Below are 18,390 nucleotides of genomic sequence, written 5' to 3'. Positions count from 1 at the left end.
AAAAAGAGAAATGGGGGTGGTGGTATATTACTATGTAATATTGTCAGCGTAATACTCACTTTTAACTTAGTGCAACCAAGCTATTGATTTATATAATATACAAGTGCAAGTTGTAGCCAAAATTTTATTGCATTCCAGAAAAAGTGACATGGCTTCCACTGTTTAACTACAATTATTCCCAATGTGCCACCGGAACCAGCTGCTGTACTGTACAACTTTCTCCAAAGGCTCCTTGTTAACCTTTAACATTACAGGATTAATAGGGAGACCAGTTTGGCTAAAATGTCAGATTGCATATTGAGGACAATTAATCTCTCTAAGGACTTTATTCGATGATCTTGATAAAAGTAGATCCAATCCCATAAAGCCGGAGGTCTTCTTTCAGCATAGCCAACTCCTCTTCTACACAACCTGATTGTAGTCCTAGATGTGCGATCTGTGAGGGAGGTAGTACTTCCAGAGCTCTGGTGAGCATTTGTCCATGCACCAGCAGCCCTAAAATAGCAGTCTGTACACGGGGACACCCAGAGGCCTTGAGGCGAAGCTGTGAGACAGGTCCTGGAGATATGAGATAGAAGCATCACAACCACAAACAGGTAACTTTCCAGTTCCTGTGGAACTACACAATTTCCATGATCCCCAGCTTAAATCCTAAATAAAAGCAGTATATCAAAGCTGACTGGACATCATGGGAACTGCAGTCACACAGCAGTTCAGGAGCTGGTTCTTGGCTACTTCTGCATTAGACGATGAATTATAGTATAACAATACAGCATAATCGAAACATTCACTTACAAGAGTAGTCATTAAAGATTTACTATATCACCTTTTCCACCACAGTAGGGTGACAAAAAAGAATTGCAACAGGGCAATTTAATTCCCACATACACATAGAAAGGTGGAGAATGTATTTATTTTACCTTTAAATCAGCACAAACCCAATATATCTTGGTCTGCCACTTACCCTGTGCTTGTCCCCAGTGGTGACACTGCTGCATCTGCTCTCTCAATGGAATAACAGTACATTTCACCCACCTCAGCAAAACTGAGCACAATGATGAGTCAGTGGACATCAAGTCCAACAGAGCACAGAGTACTGGCAGCAGTAGTGAGGAAAGGAAAAAAGAGTCCGCAAACACGTTAGGTTCATCCTCCTCATACAGACTGGCTGACCTAGAAAGGGGAGGGAAATGCAGCAACACTTTGCTGGTAAACTGTGATCATTTATTTAAATTAACTCCAAAACACATTCATCGCTGATGCATAAAGAAAAACGGTACATCAGCTCTACTTACCTGACCTGTAAAGTACTAAGGGCACTGTAAAGATCAAAAGGAGGCAGCCGGACCAGGAGAACATGAAAGGTCTCTTCACAAGTCCAGAAATGATCCCTCAAAAGCTGCAGGAGATGCAGCAGAGCCCGGTCACTTTGCAGCGTCACTTCTGCTGGCTGATCTATGGCTGCCACAGCAAACCTCGTGGCAGCTTCTCTCACATTTCGTTCCTCATCTTGCAAGAGGTCAACACCATAACCTACAGTCCTAATAAAGAAGTACTAGTAAGATTAAAAAGCCAGAGAAAGAAAGAGAACAAGAAGAGGAGATTGACGACAAGAAGGGAAATAGTGTGAAGCTTCATAGTAGAGACGCTTCTTACCTCACTGCTAGCTTTGTAATATCAGGAGCACCGTCACTGAGAGCATGCCTAACCAAGTAAGCTCCACATATCTCGAGAGCTCGTGCAGCAGCCAACCGTAGCTCCTCACAGGATGAGGCTGGATCAGCACAAGCAGCGAGAACAGATAACCAATGGGAGCAAAGTGAGATGTCCTCTCGCAGGTTCCTGAGGGTCATATATAATAATGGAAAAAGAAAAAGAACTAAGGCTACCATGCTCAGCAAAACTCACTCTCACATGAACATATACTCCATGAATCAAATTCTCCCCATTAAATACTCCCTTCTCTCTAACAGCATGCAAGTCAACCTGAACTCCTTTTTCCTAAGCAAACTTCACCGCTTGAAACAAACAACTAGGACAGCAAACATCCTTCTGTTTAACAATCATTATCTACCACCATTTGCAAACAATATGAGCCAACTCTGGCCAGAAAAAAAATAATCTTTATTAGTGTCCTGAAACCATCACATGATAATAGGAAGCACTCTTAGGTGTCTCATTTCCTCGACTGTCCAGTGCACGATGTAAATCGATAGTTTTTCCTAATCCGTTACCTGTGTGTTAACAGCAAACTGAGGGTACACAGTGCATGGCCTCGAAGTTGTGGACCTGCCGTGCTTGATTGAAGAAGAGTGAGCAGGATGTGAGCACACTGTAGGTCCATGTGATTTTTGGGATGTTTGAGAATGAGGGTTGGGAAGCACGAGTGGTTCATGTCAACAAATGCCTCCAAATACAACCTAAGGCATTCAGGTGAATGTTCTGAGAGCAACACCGAATACAGCTTGTCCTACAAAGGAGACAATGAGCGTTTAAGGTTTGAGCTACACAAGATATATACACAACAACAAATGTCATATTTTACTTGGAAGGTAGACCCAGGGGGCAATTTATTTATTCTACACACAAATACATAGGAAAAAAACATTACACGGTTGTCTCGTTAAACAGTGACTAAATAGGACTAGAAATTGCAGGAGAATCCTAGTGGTTCATACTCCTTAAGCTTTACCTGTAACGTATATCTCACAGCCTTGTACAACGCAGAAGACACGTTTTCACCATGTTGTTTTTTCAGCCATCTAAACACAGCATGGTCACCGACAAGCAAGAGATCGCATACATGCGAGTGGACAGCTGGATCAGAGGATCTGACAGCTTCATTGCACAAATATACAACGTATGCTTCATGGAAAACTTCGAAGCCCACCTACATAAAAAATGACAAAAAAGCAGTTTTGAACAAGAAGAAACAAACCAGCCTACCACAATTATGAAAATAAATGGATCAATGGTCTCCAGACCCTTAATAGCTTTTGTTGCTGCTACCCATACCTGTTTGCCATAATCCTGCCCACTCTGCTTCGAGCATACGGCCTCCCACACTTGCATGGCAAATTCCTTCCCACAAACAGGAACGAGTAGGGAAAGCACATCAAGAAATGATGCACGGACCACTGGGCACCTCTGTTCTGGAGATGCCAGCCAAAGGGCTGGAAGCAGTTTCTTGGCAATCTGCTGCTCATCCCCTTCTTCAAGACTAAACAAAAATAATTAAGAAGAAAAACTGAAACGTCATGGAAACGAGGTAAAGTACAAAAGGAAAGAAAGCATAGAGAAGAACAAGCAAATAGGATGCTTTCAAATTTCCAATCACATGTGTTTAGATCTTAAAGAGGAAAATGTGCTGTATGTCCATTTACACAACAAAACATTTTACTTTGGGAGGAAAACCTGGTGGAGTAGCTAACTATATTGTTAATAAACCTGACAAAACCTTTTACTCTGTGAATCACTGGATATAAAACAATGGCCAAAATACAAAATCCAACTAGGAATATTGCCAAGCAAAGCCTAAGTGCAGAACTCGTCTTTTAATGTAAAGATTTTATTCATGCCCTGCACTAGCCTCTAGTACTGGAGCTTTTTTTGGTTGCACCTTTATCTTCTTTTCAGATCACATAAAAGCATTTTGTGGTGAAAAACCATGACTGGAAAAAGCCTCCACTTAAAATACTATTTTTTATGCAGTACTATTCTCGATGCAATAAATAAAAGTAATTTTACAAAATACATTACTATTTCATGGAAAGTCTACTAGGTGGTCAGGTAAATTAGACGCCCTCACCAATTTTCCTTTAATGCCACGGCCAGCAGTGCGTGAATCTGCAGAAGGCAGCCATGCAGAGCATTATGGGATACTCCTTTATTTACATGTGGAAGTGTTCCCACCAGCTGGAATAGGACAGTACGATACTCCATCACTTGGACCACTGGTACCACTGCACGTGCTGCCATGACACGTACTGCATATATGGGGTTTTTGGCCAGGCCAAGAAGAGGCTTCAGAAAACACCTGATGCAAGAAGCACATAACAGACAATGTTAATTTAATCCACTTCATCAATATCCCTTAGTTTACTCTGATCAAACAGAATCTTCTTCGTGTTACCCTGCCTCAGTGTCTCCTCCTGGCTGCAGTCTTGCAAGAAGAGTGAGGATTGGATGCAGACTGGGATGAAGCATATTTCCACAATACGTAGCATCTTGCAGCTCCTGAATTAGCACATCCCTGAGACCTGGGAACCGTCTGAGCAGTGCACCTGCGGACAGAGTGCTCTGCACCAAACTGTCCCCATCGCTGCGTGACAGGCCCAGCATGCCGCCTGTCAGGGCACCTAAGGTAGAAAGATAGAACATTTTAGAGAGGGGGGGGGGATACAACCTAAAATGTCATCTGAATGATACTCTGTTTTATACAGCTATATTAATTTGATACATAGAACAATATTCTACCGGTATTACTAACAATATTTAATTCAAACACATTACGCACTAAAGAGCTGTAAAGCTGCATTGCGCATGGCCCAGCATGCAGAACGTAGATTTTGGAGCGCTAGTGACATCATGGGAACAGCTTGAGTGAGGAGGGTAGCTCGAAGGACTGAACAGCGCAGCATGGTCTGAAGAGCGTGCACCGCAGACACCTGAAACAGACAAATTTTCAGTAATTAACTGTTCTAAATCATTTCATGTAATATGTGTATACCATGTGAACTGCCACCGTAACTTCCTGTTCTCACGAAAGGCATGATTATTTCTCACTAATAAGCTATCTCTCTCCCCTTTTGTTAAGTTGCCACCAATCTCGCTGTCCATGGGTGAACTTAAACACTAAATAGCTAATGAACAAGTACAGGTATTTCCAAGCAGCAAAGCACAAACTATGTCGTTTTAATGAATAATGAATCACCTAGTCTAAGACATGCCTACATGTTTCATGTGAAACACGCTTGCGTTATTAGGATGAACTAATACAAATAACAATGGTTACCTGTGGTAGATCATGCGTTTGGTCCCAGTCAGCAGGCAATGGTTCATTTGCCAGTACTAGTAAAGAATGAACACATGATGCCAATAACATGTGCGGAGCTCCCTCGCCACACAAGATGCTCTGGAGGAGAACAGGGAACCCAGCAGCTCTGCGAGTGACAGAGAGAGATTTCCGAGATCGACATTCTGCCAGCACCTACAAAAAGGGTAGAAAAATGAAACAGAAGCACTTGGGTGCTAAGATCTACCTTGCTCAAGAAAATATACATATATAATATATACATATATATACATATATATATATTATATACACACATATCTCACACCTGTTCCATTATCTTTTGTGGGATGGCTCTCAGCTTGGAATCTTCATTGTGGAACAATGCACTGCAAAGCTTGGTAAAGCCAGCACTACAGCCATCAACCGCCCCCTGCAGGAGACAAAGAGAATTAGATTCCTGCTTACCTCTGGTAAAAACTAACGCAGAACAGATTGATTGCTTCCCAATACAGGGTAAAGCCTCCTTCAATACTCTTTTACATAGGTGGTGCAGTTTGGTTAGAGACTCCATTGCTGGAGTGAGATTTTTGCAAAATTTGTAATTTTACAAAAAGTCAGACCAATCACTTTTCTTAGTGATTGTTCTGTATACAGCATACTGATGTATTGCTTTATTACAGACTGAAATACTTGCTGCCTAACGAAGTAAAAGTGTACTGAGAATGAAAATCTATATGTTCAACAGATAAGTCACTGCATCTGTAACTGCGGTGTACTAGTGCAGTGATCTGGAATACTAAAGTGTGTTAAAAACAACAACCATGAGAAGTAGTTCGTTCAGTCTGTTCTTTATCTGAGAAATTAGATGACGAGCCAACATTTCGCAATTCATTTTTACAGTTGTGACTTATTCCCGGCAACCTATCAAATATGAACCATTACAATTATTTTCTTGAAACAAATGCCCTGTACCCTAAAATTGTAGGAAAACAGAAATTCGCTATGTCTGCCACAACTCTAGAGGACTAAATTCAGAAGATGCCAAAGCAGCTTCAAAATTCCTTTACAGAACCACATAGTTATGGACCCCAACATGCATAATAATATAACTCTGGGGGCTTCTGCTCATGTGAACAAAAGTCTTCTTTTTGCAACTGAATGATCATGAAATGAACGAGTTACGTTTATGTTTTTTTTCCAACTTAGAGCAAGTAGCCAGAACAAAGAGGCCTACTGAGTTTTTCTTTAACTTCAAAAATATTGGTTAAACTGTAATTCATTTAGTTGATTTATCATCATGTAATATATATGTCATTTAGTATACATGTCAGAAACCTTGAGCTATAATTGGAGGAAGAGTGACCTGGCAGAAGTAAAAACTTTGTGGGTATAGTACATTGACAAAGACCTCTCCCTCTTTAATACCGTTTTCACGTGACTCACCCAGTGGCGGCAGCGCATAAATATATCTTGATAAGTTACAACGGACTCCTGTACTGCAGAGAGGGGCAGCATGGCAACTGGACCAGATATCAGCTTCTCCACTAGGGGCCCTAACAGCACACCAATCTCCTGAAACAAGATAGAAAACGGAAAACAAGTCCAGAATATTAGTGCAGAAAGGAACATACTGAGTAACGGTACTTATATGGAGCTTAAAGAATGGTGTTTAATTGTCGTTAAGCAGGGTCAGCACCCACCTTTAAGGAGACCCAACAGAATGTCATGATAAGACTGTACTCCTCTGAAAGAAGAACTGAACCAGGCATCTCTTCTAGGCCTCTGCCTTCTGCAATGAATGTACTCACTGCTTTACCCATGTCTGCAAATGATGGAGCCACAGCTTCTAGAAACAAAATAAAATGTATTAAAGAAAAGGGGAAAACATCAACATAAGCTTTCAGGACCTCTGAGGTAGAGGACTGCACTAGGAGGTGGGTCCCGCGGGTCCCGCGGGACCCGCCAAAAAACTTGCGGGCGCGGGCGGTCTTGCTGGGGCTGCGGGCGGGAGCGGGCGGTCAGGCACTGTACCTGCGGGTCCCGGTAATCCCGCGTAGTCCCGCAAGGCTGCCTTCTTGCTGCTCCCTTACAGTGTCTCCTAGTTTGCTCCGCCCAGGAACAAAACGGAGTCACGTGATGTGATGTCACTAACTGTGACTCCGCCTTGTTCCTGGGCGGAGCAAGAGAAGAGACGCCGTGAGGGAACAACTCGAGGGCAGCTGCGCGGGACTGTGCGGGAAATCAGGTAAGGAGGCGGGCATGATTGGCCACAGATGTGGCGGGAGCGGGCGGGATTGGCCACAAAAGTGGCGGGAGCGGGCGGGAGCGGAACACCCACATTGCGGGAACGGGATTAAAAACCGCGGGAGCGGGCGGGAGCGGGATTAAAAAAGTAGTCCCGCGCAGGGCTCTACTCTGAGGTACCAAATGTTTATGTGACAATTCATCTTTTGCTTTGTTGGTCCAATGAAAAGGTACCAAATTCAACTAGAGAGTACATTATTATACATTATATATATATATATATACACACACACGGCTTATTGTGATGAAATGTTTAAAGTTGCATTTCCTGTTTAACATTCTATTCCAAAATGGCTAAATATCATGCTTGCGGTGCTTAAAAAAACCTCGAGATAGAGAACCCTTCCTTTCTCACCTGGAATGTCTTCATTCCAAGATCTGTGCAGTACATTAAGGATGAAAGATACTATCTCTCGCAAAGAGCGCACCAGACCCTGCAGAAGGCAGCACCAACTGGGAGCTACATCAGACTTCGAGAAGGACTGGGATACAACAGGCACCTCCAGCAAACAGAGTCTCAACGCTGAAAGCACCCCTGCAGAGAAAACAGAGTATAGGGGGTCAACGAGAAAGCAGAGAGGCAAAAACATGGTATTGCTCACTTATTTGCTTCCTACTACTAAAATTTAAGGGGTAGTAGAAGTATTATTAAACACTCATCTACAGACACCAGATAAGCCAGAAGGCTTGTTTTTCCCTCAGAAATCTCATGGTGCTGGCACAACCACAAGGGATTCTGGGTACAAGGCTTCTGGTTTGTCTGGTATCTGTAGATGAGTGTTTAATAATACTTCTACTACCCCTTAAATTTAAGTGGAAGGGTTTCCATCACCTTTTACCCACCATAACTTATGTAATGGTACTTCCTACTACTAGAAACTAACAGACATCTTTATGGACATAATGCACACAATGTATTAAATTTATTTTTTGAAAGACAGGGAAATTACATTTTTATCCAGCTGTGTGTAACTTATTTGTTGTATATAAAACACACACGTTGTTAATGCATCTATGCTTGGGAGATAGTCTGACTGGATATTTTTGGCTTTTGCCTTGCTATAACATGCAATCTTATAAGTCAGATATAACAATAGATTTAATGGTGAATTATAAATATCACGGCTTTTGGAGACATGTATGTGACAGTGAATTATTTTATATGGTATTAAGCCACGCTCACCATGAAGAGGCTTTGAAGTTGCTGCCTGCAGCAGGTTTTCCTGGGCATAGCAGTACTGATCACGCAGCATCTCTGCTAGAAAGGTGACGAGGTGCAGTGCATCGAGAGGCGCATCTCCTGGAAACACCACCACTCCTTGTGGTCTGGACCAAAGCGTCGACAAGATACCAGCAAGACAGATCTTATGAAACATTTACTTGGCACAGGGAGATATATGGTTCTATTTACTATGTTTATGAATAAAATGCACCATTCATTGAGATGGGCATCACAATATTTCTGCATCATAGTTTGTAAACATGCTCTAATTAAAGCATTTAATTATATAATTAATTACATCAATAGTCTGTGTCTAAATACCTCAGTAGCAGGGTCTTCATGATTAGTGCTCCAGCTTCAGCCTGGGGCACTCGTGGGCTGCACAGAGATGCCTTGCTCAACTCAAACAATGTGAGAAAAAGAACGTCTGGGATGGGCATGAAAAAGCGAACCAGCAAATCTGAAGCCATTTCCCGAATCTATTCAACAGGTGAGAATAGCAAGATATTAGAGATAGACCTTCTAATTATGTTTAAGTAATGGTTTACGGGGTCAGTATCATCTGTGGTTTCATGCCCAGATATGAAACAAACACCCGTCTGCTAGAAAGCTTAAAATGGGCCATGGTTGGATTATCTAGCAGGACAACGATCCAAAAGATACATCAAAATCAACACAAAAATGCCATACTGACCACAAAATTAAGGTCCTACCATGACCATCCCAGTCCCCTGACTTGAACCCATAGAAAACCTGTGGGGAGAACTGAAGAGGAGAGTCCACCAGCATTGACCTCAAAATTTGAAGGACCTGTATGGAGGAATGGTCTCAGATCCCTTACAAGGTATTCTCCTCATCAGGTATTATAGAAGAAGACACTAAAAGTGTGTCAATAATTGTGCAACATTTTATTCATAAACCTGTGTTGTGCTTCCAAATGTTTGATATCCGCGAAAGCAGAGTAGCTTTGAAGAAAATATCAAAAGGTTAAACAACCTCATATTTACCAATGGTGCCACTGTATGTCTAATAGGATAAAGTCCTATGACATTGTTTTTTTTAATTATTCAGTTGGACCCGTTATATTGCACTTACCTCATTCGTACTGTCCTGCAAGCATCCAACAAGTGCTTGCGTGTTGTGTGCAGAGAAGAAATCCCAGCATCCTCTTTGTCTGGCATACTTCAGTAATATGGCCATGTCCTCTGTAAGGATAAACATAATTAAATTTAAATTAGAAGGCTCATTTACATTTGATTGATTTAATGCATATGATAGCTATATGGTCCCTTTTCACAGTGGTCCTTTTGCAAAAATATATTGCGGCTTATGGAGAATCCCTCCCCTTTGCCTAACAGCAGCTCCAGAGCTAGCTGGGTAAACACTATGGGCAGCAGTCGGTTCTGTCCCACGCACGCAAAGTGCTCTCATTGAATTCAAGCAGCCAATCAGTGGTTCCAAATGTCGGATCGTGGAGGACGAGGCAGCTGGAGCAATAGGGCTGCAACTTCTAGATCAGGTTAAATCTCTTATTTTATTTCTAGTTTCAAAGAATTCATATTAAAGTATTACAGTACTTTTAACATGCATTCTTTAATAGAGGCGTCAGGGACATTAAGGCCAGCGAGGACTGCCTACTTTGTAAAAAGTTTAATTCAGACAATAAATTAGCACGTAATTAATCAGGTCCTACTTACAGAAATCCGTTAGCTGTACTAGCTACCTGCCAGGCTCAATAAAGGCATTCAAATACTGCATTGGGCAGCTAAACATGACGAGTTTGGCAGTACTAGGCACATCCTGACAAATCCTGGCAATTTTGCTGAGTGTATAAAAACAACCACTATAAGATTTAAACACACAGTCCAGGCTTCACCAAGGGGGATATAGCCCATAGATGACACCATCATATAATTTAAGTACTATCAAATAACTTACGAGGGGGCTGTCCTTTCTTTTTCTCAGGGGTCCAGCAGTCAGTGTAGCTCTCCAGCAGGGCAGAGAAGATGAGAAGGCCACTGCAACGGCGCTGGTAATTTCCGGCTGAGGACATGCAGGATACACTTAACTGACACAACCACTCCAGGAAGTCTGATATAAGGAAGATTTTCACATAAGTCAAATTCTGAAATCAATATAACAAAGCAGCGTATCAAAAAGAAATATATATATATATATATATATATTATAAAATATTTCATTAACAAGACATTACCCACATATTACAATTTCTGTTAAATATAAGGAGCACAGTATCAACGTGTGACTCAATATTCTTAAGAAAACAAAACTATGTCATATACTAAAATGCAATTTACAGATGCAAGGCCTTCGCTCATGTGGATAGATCTCGGTTACTGCCTTCCAGAGTGCGTTGCAGCTATCTGCTCACACGGTTGTTGATTCCTGTAATCTAAAATATAATAACTAAAAAAACTAACCTCTTTCTTTCAATTTGGGTATCAAATTACTAATGCACCAATCGATGCTAATCCTTATGCTGTATCAACCATGCAGATTGTGGGGACCACGCACCTATTGCTAGGGATATGGCCTTCTCCTGGGGTAGCCCCTTGCGCAGTGCTGTCAGTGCTCCATCCCGTAGCCTTTCCAGTGCCCTGCGGACTGCTGACTGAAGCTGCTGCCTGAAGCCAGCACTGTCACAACCAAGATTATAGGGTAGGAATCTTTTGAGAAGCTTCAGCTCCCAGGAGGAAGGAGGCTGACTGCTGCGAGAACCACAGCAAAGAAAGCAAAGAGCATCCAAACGGACTCCATCATCAGCAGAACCCAGGCACACTTGCAGCCTGTCCTCTATGTCCTTGTTTGCTCTGCCCAAAGCCTTTTGTGCACGTACAAGACTGACCCAACCGCGAAGACTTGCGGGGCTTTGACCCTCTAGTTTCTCTTCCAGCAACGCAAAGGATTCAGAGAAGCAGCTTAGGCTGCAAGGGAGAATGTGAGTGGCAGCATTGCTTTGTAAGGAACTTTCAGTTGAGCACAGTGCATCACAAAGCGGAGTAAGCCAGCTGACTGCCCAACGCTTAGCCAGCGCCTTCTCATCTAGCTGGGCTTCCCGGGTCCACTCCTTTCTCTGCAGTGTGATAACAGCGCGGTACGTCTCTGCTGCTGGAGGGCAGAGGTAGTTTGTGGAGAGGCAAAAGAACAGGTGCGTTGGGAGCTGTGGGTACAGAGCAAGGACCTGGAAACCAAAAAAAAATAACTGTGCTTTTATTACACCACTGGTAGATACCGAATTACTGGTTATCTGGTGGCATCACAGAAAGACATTCATTCAGTCAAGTGAGAGTTTCCAGGAGAGCTACAATTACAATCACTAAATTCACTATGCAAACCCCTGCATAATTCATAAATAAGGCAGTGAGGGTTCTTGAAAGCCATCTCACCGACTGACCTATACATTACACAGGGTGAGTGCAGACCCTGTTGCAGGAGACTGTAAGACTGCAAGAGCAGGGCCCTCTTCTTTCTGTACCAGTATCTCATGTTATTAATTTTGTGCTAATCCTTTATTGTAATAGCCTAAATTATCATTTCTGTAAGCATAAAGGATTTGGCAAGCTGAAAGCTTAAATCTCTTGTGATGGGCCACTTTATTAAGCCATACCCACCGTTCCAACAACCTCATAAACAACATCACCAACGCAGAAACTGGATTTAGAATTGACCCAAAACAGACTAGCTCATCCACTGATGTCATACCACTCATTACACACTCTAAAGACAACATACTGCATGACCACATACAAACATTCATGATAAAAAAAAAAAACCTATGAATTAAAAGTCACAGCACCTGTACACGTCCTACATTGGACCAATAAAAGCTAGCAACGTTGACTAAAGGCTTCTGCACTTGATACACAAATTTCTTTTTGACAGACAACTCTACTTGCACACCACAATCTGCAGTTTTAGTTCTTACCCTATCAGCCCCAATAAATGGTAACAGAGAACAGAGAGGGGTATATCTTGATCGGTTCTGCCAGGAGGTGTCTGTGATCTTCTGCAGCACATCCTGAAGTAGTATCTCCTCATTTAGCTGCAAGATCTGACATTCTTTCTGATGAATATGCAGGCAGTGTTGGAAGCAGCTTAGAACCAGACCAGACATACCATCTATCTGGAAATCAGATCAGAAGACGCAAATTAGTATGTGATGGAAAAAAATAATTGCCCCGATGGAAAATATATATGCCTTGGGGGGGGGGGGCAACTTAATTAAGCTTTGAAACACCAACATTGCAAGAGATACAGAATCACATGCACTTAAATAGCCTGCCTTTCTGTGAATACCCAATTTGGGAGTGTCTCATGTTTCTGGACATTATGGACTGAGAAGCGAGGCTAACCAAATTATGGTAAACCTTTGGGACCATGATACACCTCACTTGATATACATATAAATTAGTACAAAAGAGGTAAGGCATCAAAATTTAGAGTGCATACTGAGTAAAATAAAAAGTAAATAAATGTAAAAAAGTTAAAATGGTATTACTGGCTTTTCAGCACCAGCCCAAAGAAGCTGCATAACATCAGAGAGGATTTTACTATCATTTGCCCACAAAAATCCCTTGCGGCTCTGCAGGATCCCAGTTATTTGTTCACGCACACGCTGCAACCAGAGGGAAAGAACTGCAACAAAGGAGAAGCATATAAGGGAACTTTTTACAAATCATCAGGAAAGATAAAAGGGACAGCCTAGGCCCAAATATATATTTGTTTTGCATGGACTTAAATGCATTTCACTGTTGGAATATGCATTCTTTAGTTACTGGAACTAGAGAATGAGACATATATCTCAATTTTACTCCTTCCTCCAGCTGCCTCTACTAAAACCAGGATGTGTAAGCGGAAAGCATACTTAAGTATATGTCCAGAACCTGTTCTGTGGAACTCAACATGGGGACTGAGCTTTCACTCAAATCAATGGGGTTAGTAGCAGCCAACTGGCCATATGCTAGATTACAAAATATGCAAAACGGAGTCCAGTATGTATTTCACATGAAAAGAACAATATAATGCTCCTTTAAAATATTGAAACAAATAGCCTGGAGGAAATATTTTCGAGGAGGGATATGGGAATACATAAAGCTGAGAACAAATAATAGGAGGAAAATATTTATCACAAACATGAGATAGGAAGTCAAAGTCTAAAATGGAATTATAAAACGGTAGTGATTAATACAGTGAAGGAATTCAAATAAGAATGGGAGAGGTCCAAATAAGACAAATCAAAGGACCAAGTTAAGTTTGAGGTCTTATTTAAGCCAAAAGGCATTTAATGGCTCTCAAATTCCATATCTTAATTCTACACAGATTACTTGTGTCCCAAAGGCCACTCTCACCTTGAAAGCAGTAGTAGTGTTCTATCTGCCCCTTGCACATATCGCTAACAGCGGGAAGAAGGTGTTCCAGCATCGTCCGATCCTAAGGAGCACATAACGCAAAACAATAAGTCTGCCGTTCTCCGAGGCACAAATAATAGGGAACAGGATTAACCCGAGACATTTCAGGTTGCTGACATTAAGAACCGACAAAAGTTCAGCAGATCATAATGGATTAGGAATTTAGGGGTGGGCTAGAAGGAGTTTTACGGCTGAAGAAACACAAATAAAAATTATTAACCATACACCATATTATATGCCTTATAATGACATACTCTGTTCTATTCTTTGTATCTTTGTCAGCAATTGTTGTCATTGTTGTTTTATTATTTTGGGGGAGTCATCTTAGGTTAGTGATCTGAATGAGCATTTTTCTTAGTTGTCACTTTAAAAAAAAAAAAAAAAATTCAATGTTTTCTATTATTATGTTTTTCATACTTATATATCTATATATATATCTATATATATACACACACACATACATATATATATATATATATATTTTGTTTAAATAATATTTAAATACATTCTGAAAAACAGTATAAAACTTAAATTGGTGTATTAAATAATAAAGTGGGATTTAGGGTTTAGCACTAAAACATATAGCAAAACTGGTATTTTTTTTAATGGAATCAATATATACTATATACACCATTTTACATTAAAACAATATATATAACTGAAATGTTCCTTGATGTGTTACCTGTGTGGACAGTTGGCAAGAGAGAATATCTGCACGGCTACACGACAGTAATCCGCGGACCAAAGCAAGAATCTCTATGCCATCTGAGGATGTGGATGGCACAAACACACACAACTCCCCAAACTTCACATCCCCAGGGCCTGTCAAAATTTTTTTAAAATAACAGAGTCAATTTTTCCAATGTTAAAGATGATAAAACAGAAAGTATTATTTCATTCTGCCCAGTTAAACAGACATGCACAACAAACCAATGCTTGCTCTCTCCAAGACGCTCACCGTTTCTCAACATCTGGATGAAGCTCAGCCCTGCCTGAGCTCCTAATGCTGCTGTGGGAGCAGTGTTTGCCAGTGAAGCTACAGTTGTGCCTGCCAGCAACTTAGTATCTCGACTAGTGTTCTGCAAGAACATAAAAGAGTAACTTGTAAGGCAGGTCTATTCCTAAGCGGACATTGAGTTTAGTTGCATTATCATTATGCACCTTCGTAAAATTCTATGTAGTTTAAAAATACCTGAGATGTAATGACATGAATCAGGAATCCCAGAATACTTTGCATGGGGCTAGTGCTTGAAACAGGAGTCCAAACCAGTGGTATAATGGCCTCTGCCAGTTCCCTGAATACCTGAAGACATATCTGGCAAAAAAAAAGCGGGATAGTGGTCTGGACAATACATTATTGTGGATATTACACAGTCAAATAAGGTAATGCTTTACATTTTTTTCATACAAGTGCTGCTTTAAAAGTCATCTATTTGACCTGCAGTGTGTTCCTATATTTGCCTTATTGATGCCTGGGGAAAGCGGTCCTTTAATGAGATCACTATGTTTTGCCAACCTTACCTTGACAGTCAGGTAACAATGCTCAGTGTTCAGAGACGTTTCATCTTGCAACACCGCTGAGAAAGTCACTGACACTACTGAAAGCAGGTGGCGAAGGTGCTGCATAAAGTACTTCTGAGAAGCACGACTGCACTCCAGGTACATACAGACTAGAGGGTAAAAAAAAAAAAATAAAAAATAAAAAAAAAAAAAAAAAAAAAGACAAGACATTAAAACAGATATTATATATTCAAGACTGCAAATCTGAATTTGCAATGATGCGGCTAAAAGTCAAACAAAAAAGCATTGATTAGGCATCTCCTTAACAAAGCCAAAGCGTTGATATCTCTTCATTGGGGTGTTACTTCACCTCCATCGTTTCAAGAGTGGATTAGGAGGGTGGAAATGGCCCAGGCTGTGGAGCAACTATCTTTAAAACCAGTAAAACAGTGGTGGGGGGATTGTTTTGGGTAGTGGGAGTAGGGCTAGAGAAAACCAATAACACAGGAACATTTGAAAATAGGATTAAAACACATAAGCCACATTGGCACAGAAGATAATGAAGACCCTGCTTTTGCTATCTTACAAATAAATTACAATACCTTCCTGATGATTAAGTTACATTTAGAACTTTGCAGTGACTTTCTCTGTACACAAAAAATCTCAAAATATGCCAACAAATACTTGCAACCTGTAACCAAATTTAGACAAGCAGGATTAACATGGGTAAGAAGTGCGTTGATTGCTACCTGTCTGCAGGTCTTTGAGCTGTAACACCTGTGGGTTAAAAACAGAAGAATGAACTGAGGGTAAACAAGCCAGATAGCCCACTATACACCGATTATCCAAAAAAAAAATATGAACGGCTTCACATGTGAAAAGAAATTGGAAATCTAAAACATAAAGAAGGGCACATGATAAGCAGCTGGATATACACTATTATGAATAAATATGGAAACAGGTTGTGTTGTTTGTAGACTGGAAACTTGCAATTACTGGCAAATAGACCTTACCACATTTTGTGGCAAGTGAATGGCAGGTGACATTTAACTTACCTCTTTGTTTTGCAATAGGTTTTTCAGCATTGATTCCCGTTCTTGTGACACCAGTTGTGGTCTCATCTGAGACAGCTTCAACAAGATCTAAAACATAACAGGCACATTACAGTATACTATCAGTCCGGTGTTACCCTCTGACAGTGTACCAGCAAATCTCTTCATGTCCTTGTGAGGCCCTACTGAAAACCTTTTAGAAATCTCCAATTTCCCTGGTCTCTGTAGGAAACCTCATGGCATGCCTGCCCTCATCCTGTTCCATGGGTAATAGCATGTAGACATTGGCTGATAGTTATGTGTTTTGCGGTTACGGTGCTGTTAGCTACCCAAAATCAGTTTTATTAAATTATCCAGCTCCTCAACAAATAAAGTGCAACGGTTATTATTCCCGTTTTACAAATCAAAGCCATACATAATTCAGTAGGAATAACCCATACAAAATGTAAATCACAGTTACGAGCCCCCTGTACATTTATCTTTAAAACCGACCAACCTTCTCCAGTTTCTGGAAGGAGCTACTGCTGTTGCATGCCCCAATCTGACACGCGAGTATACAGCAAAGCAAGGGAACGAGATCAGCATCGGAAAGGTGTCCCAAAACTTTCTCTGGAGATGCCAACAACTGTACCACTTCATCAAGATGTTTATCTCTACAGCGTTTCACAGTGGCTCTGGAGGCAAAAAATAATAAGCATAAGAACATTTAATATGATAATAATGTATGTGTTTTGTGATACTAAATGTACTGGAGAAACATAAAAGTTTGGTGAAATCGTATTTTAGGGTCCTAATTTTGATGCTGCCGATTACCAGGGAAGAAACTTAAATAAAGCAATTCTTCAATAGCGACTTTTATGTGCAGCAGTCCTTTGGCAGAACCTGATGTTTCAGGGACCAGTGAAGCAGTTAGATCGTGCTTCACTGACGGTACCGGCTTCACTGAAATCCTAACAGTTGTCATTACTAAAGAGTGTGCGTTCACATACTCCCTTTTTGGGCTAGGTGAGACAACTTTTCGATGTCCTGATATGCTAGGGCTGCAGGCATCAGAAAAACATTCCTCATGGCAAAGGAAGACAATGGGAACTTTTTCATTTTGTTTTCTTTTATAAAGAGCAGTCATGCCAAAAACGACTGCTCCTTTAAAAGAAACTATATTGTATGGAGAATATGTCAGCAATGCACTAATTTTCCCCTACACATCCCTATTGGCTAAATTATTTTAAACCCGGACTATTTGACACCAAAGAAGTTGGAAGAAGGCACCGGGGAGCCACTAATTTTACTAACTGTGCGGGGCCAATTAGGTTGCCTTGGTAACAGCCATTCGCGGCTCCCTAACACATGACTGATAATAAAGAATATTCACTCACTCAGCAAAATCCTTTAATTTCCCGGCCGCTGAGCTGAGTATGCTTAGCTCCCGCGCCTTGTAATAAAGGAGACATTGCTCCGCTTCCTGCAACATCTTTCCCACATGGGCAACCAGAGAAGCGGCTGCTTCAGAGGCGACAGATAAACAAGATGAACGTCAACTGAACATGGTTTCATCTAAGCACAGCGCCACCTGCTGGCTGGGAGGAACGTTGTTCATTTAACACCACCTTGGTAACGTCCTTTTGAGAATCCTAGCTGCTTCTTTTCGTTGCGCTGCAAGTCATGTCAGTCGCAGAAAGACCGGTTTTTTTTTCAAAACTTGGTTGCAACTTACTTATATATATATTTGCTACAAATCTAATCCACCCTTTTGTGAAGCGGGCAGGGCACCAATAAATAGATTCAACTAGGGCTGCAACTAACGATTATTTTCATAATCGATTAGTTGGCCGATTATTTTGTCGATTAATCGATTAATCGGATAAAAAA

The 18,390-nt window shown here is 41.1% G+C and overlaps 2 protein-coding genes across 2 annotated transcripts; both read right to left on the bottom strand.

The window, feature by feature from the left end:
* Positions 1-110: 110 nt before the first annotated feature.
* Positions 111-14,782, bottom strand: LOC128474928 (thyroid adenoma-associated protein homolog). The gene is made up of 24 exons (XM_053457359.1): positions 14,652-14,782; positions 13,910-13,991; positions 13,060-13,196; positions 12,487-12,684; positions 11,076-11,742; positions 10,479-10,631; positions 9,636-9,745; positions 8,862-9,019; positions 8,502-8,644; positions 7,674-7,853; positions 6,715-6,860; positions 6,458-6,586; positions 5,340-5,444; positions 5,015-5,209; positions 4,517-4,667; positions 4,133-4,358; positions 3,809-4,036; positions 3,016-3,220; positions 2,693-2,890; positions 2,235-2,470; positions 1,657-1,842; positions 1,296-1,541; positions 965-1,173; positions 111-558 (listed from the first exon to the last, which is right to left on the bottom strand). The coding sequence occupies exons 2-24, from the start codon at positions 13,980-13,982 to the stop codon at positions 326-328; spliced, it is 4,512 nt and encodes a 1,503-aa protein (XP_053313334.1). The 5' UTR covers positions 13,983-13,991; positions 14,652-14,782; the 3' UTR covers positions 111-325.
* A 23-nt stretch (positions 14,783-14,805) lies between these two features.
* On the bottom strand, positions 14,806-17,992 carry LOC128471212 (uncharacterized). The gene is made up of 7 exons (XM_053453136.1): positions 17,898-17,992; positions 17,018-17,195; positions 16,525-16,611; positions 16,219-16,246; positions 15,491-15,639; positions 15,162-15,284; positions 14,806-15,048 (listed from the first exon to the last, which is right to left on the bottom strand). Exons 1-7 carry the CDS (start codon positions 17,990-17,992, stop codon positions 14,806-14,808), a joined length of 903 nt encoding a protein of 300 aa, XP_053309111.1.
* Positions 17,993-18,390: the final 398 nt, after the last annotated feature.

The sequence above is a fragment of the Spea bombifrons genome, chromosome 1 (assembly GCF_027358695.1).
Source record: "Spea bombifrons isolate aSpeBom1 chromosome 1, aSpeBom1.2.pri, whole genome shotgun sequence".
Classification (NCBI taxonomy): Eukaryota; Metazoa; Chordata; class Amphibia; order Anura; family Pelobatidae; genus Spea; species Spea bombifrons.
Note: the sequence above shows the minus strand (reverse complement) of the source record. Positions and strands in the feature narration are given on the sequence as shown.

What these genes read in the sequence shown, in the direction of transcription:
- LOC128474928 (XM_053457359.1), bottom strand. Translation starts at nt 13,982, where the DNA reads ATGCTGGAACACCTTCTTCCCGCTGTTAGCGATATGTGCAAGGGGCAG. An exon ending in GGGCTGGTGCTGAAAAGCCA is followed by an intron (nt 12,685 to 13,059) that starts GTAATACCATTT and finishes TCTGATTTCCAG; the next exon opens with ATAGATGGTATGTCTGGTCT. An exon ending in GTGGCATTAAAGGAAAATTG is followed by an intron (nt 3,221 to 3,808) that starts GTGAGGGCGTCT and finishes ATTTTTGTTTAG; the next exon opens with TCTTGAAGAAGGGGATGAGC.
- LOC128471212 (XM_053453136.1), bottom strand. Translation starts at nt 17,992, where the DNA reads ATGTTGCAGGAAGCGGAGCAATGTCTCCTTTATTACAAGGCGCGGGAG. An exon ending in CCTTCCAGAAACTGGAGAAG is followed by an intron (nt 16,612 to 17,017) that starts GTTGGTCGGTTT and finishes GTTATGTTTTAG; the next exon opens with ATCTTGTTGAAGCTGTCTCA. An exon ending in TTCATGTCATTACATCTCAG is followed by an intron (nt 15,049 to 15,161) that starts GTATTTTTAAAC and finishes ATGTTCTTGCAG; the next exon opens with AACACTAGTCGAGATACTAA.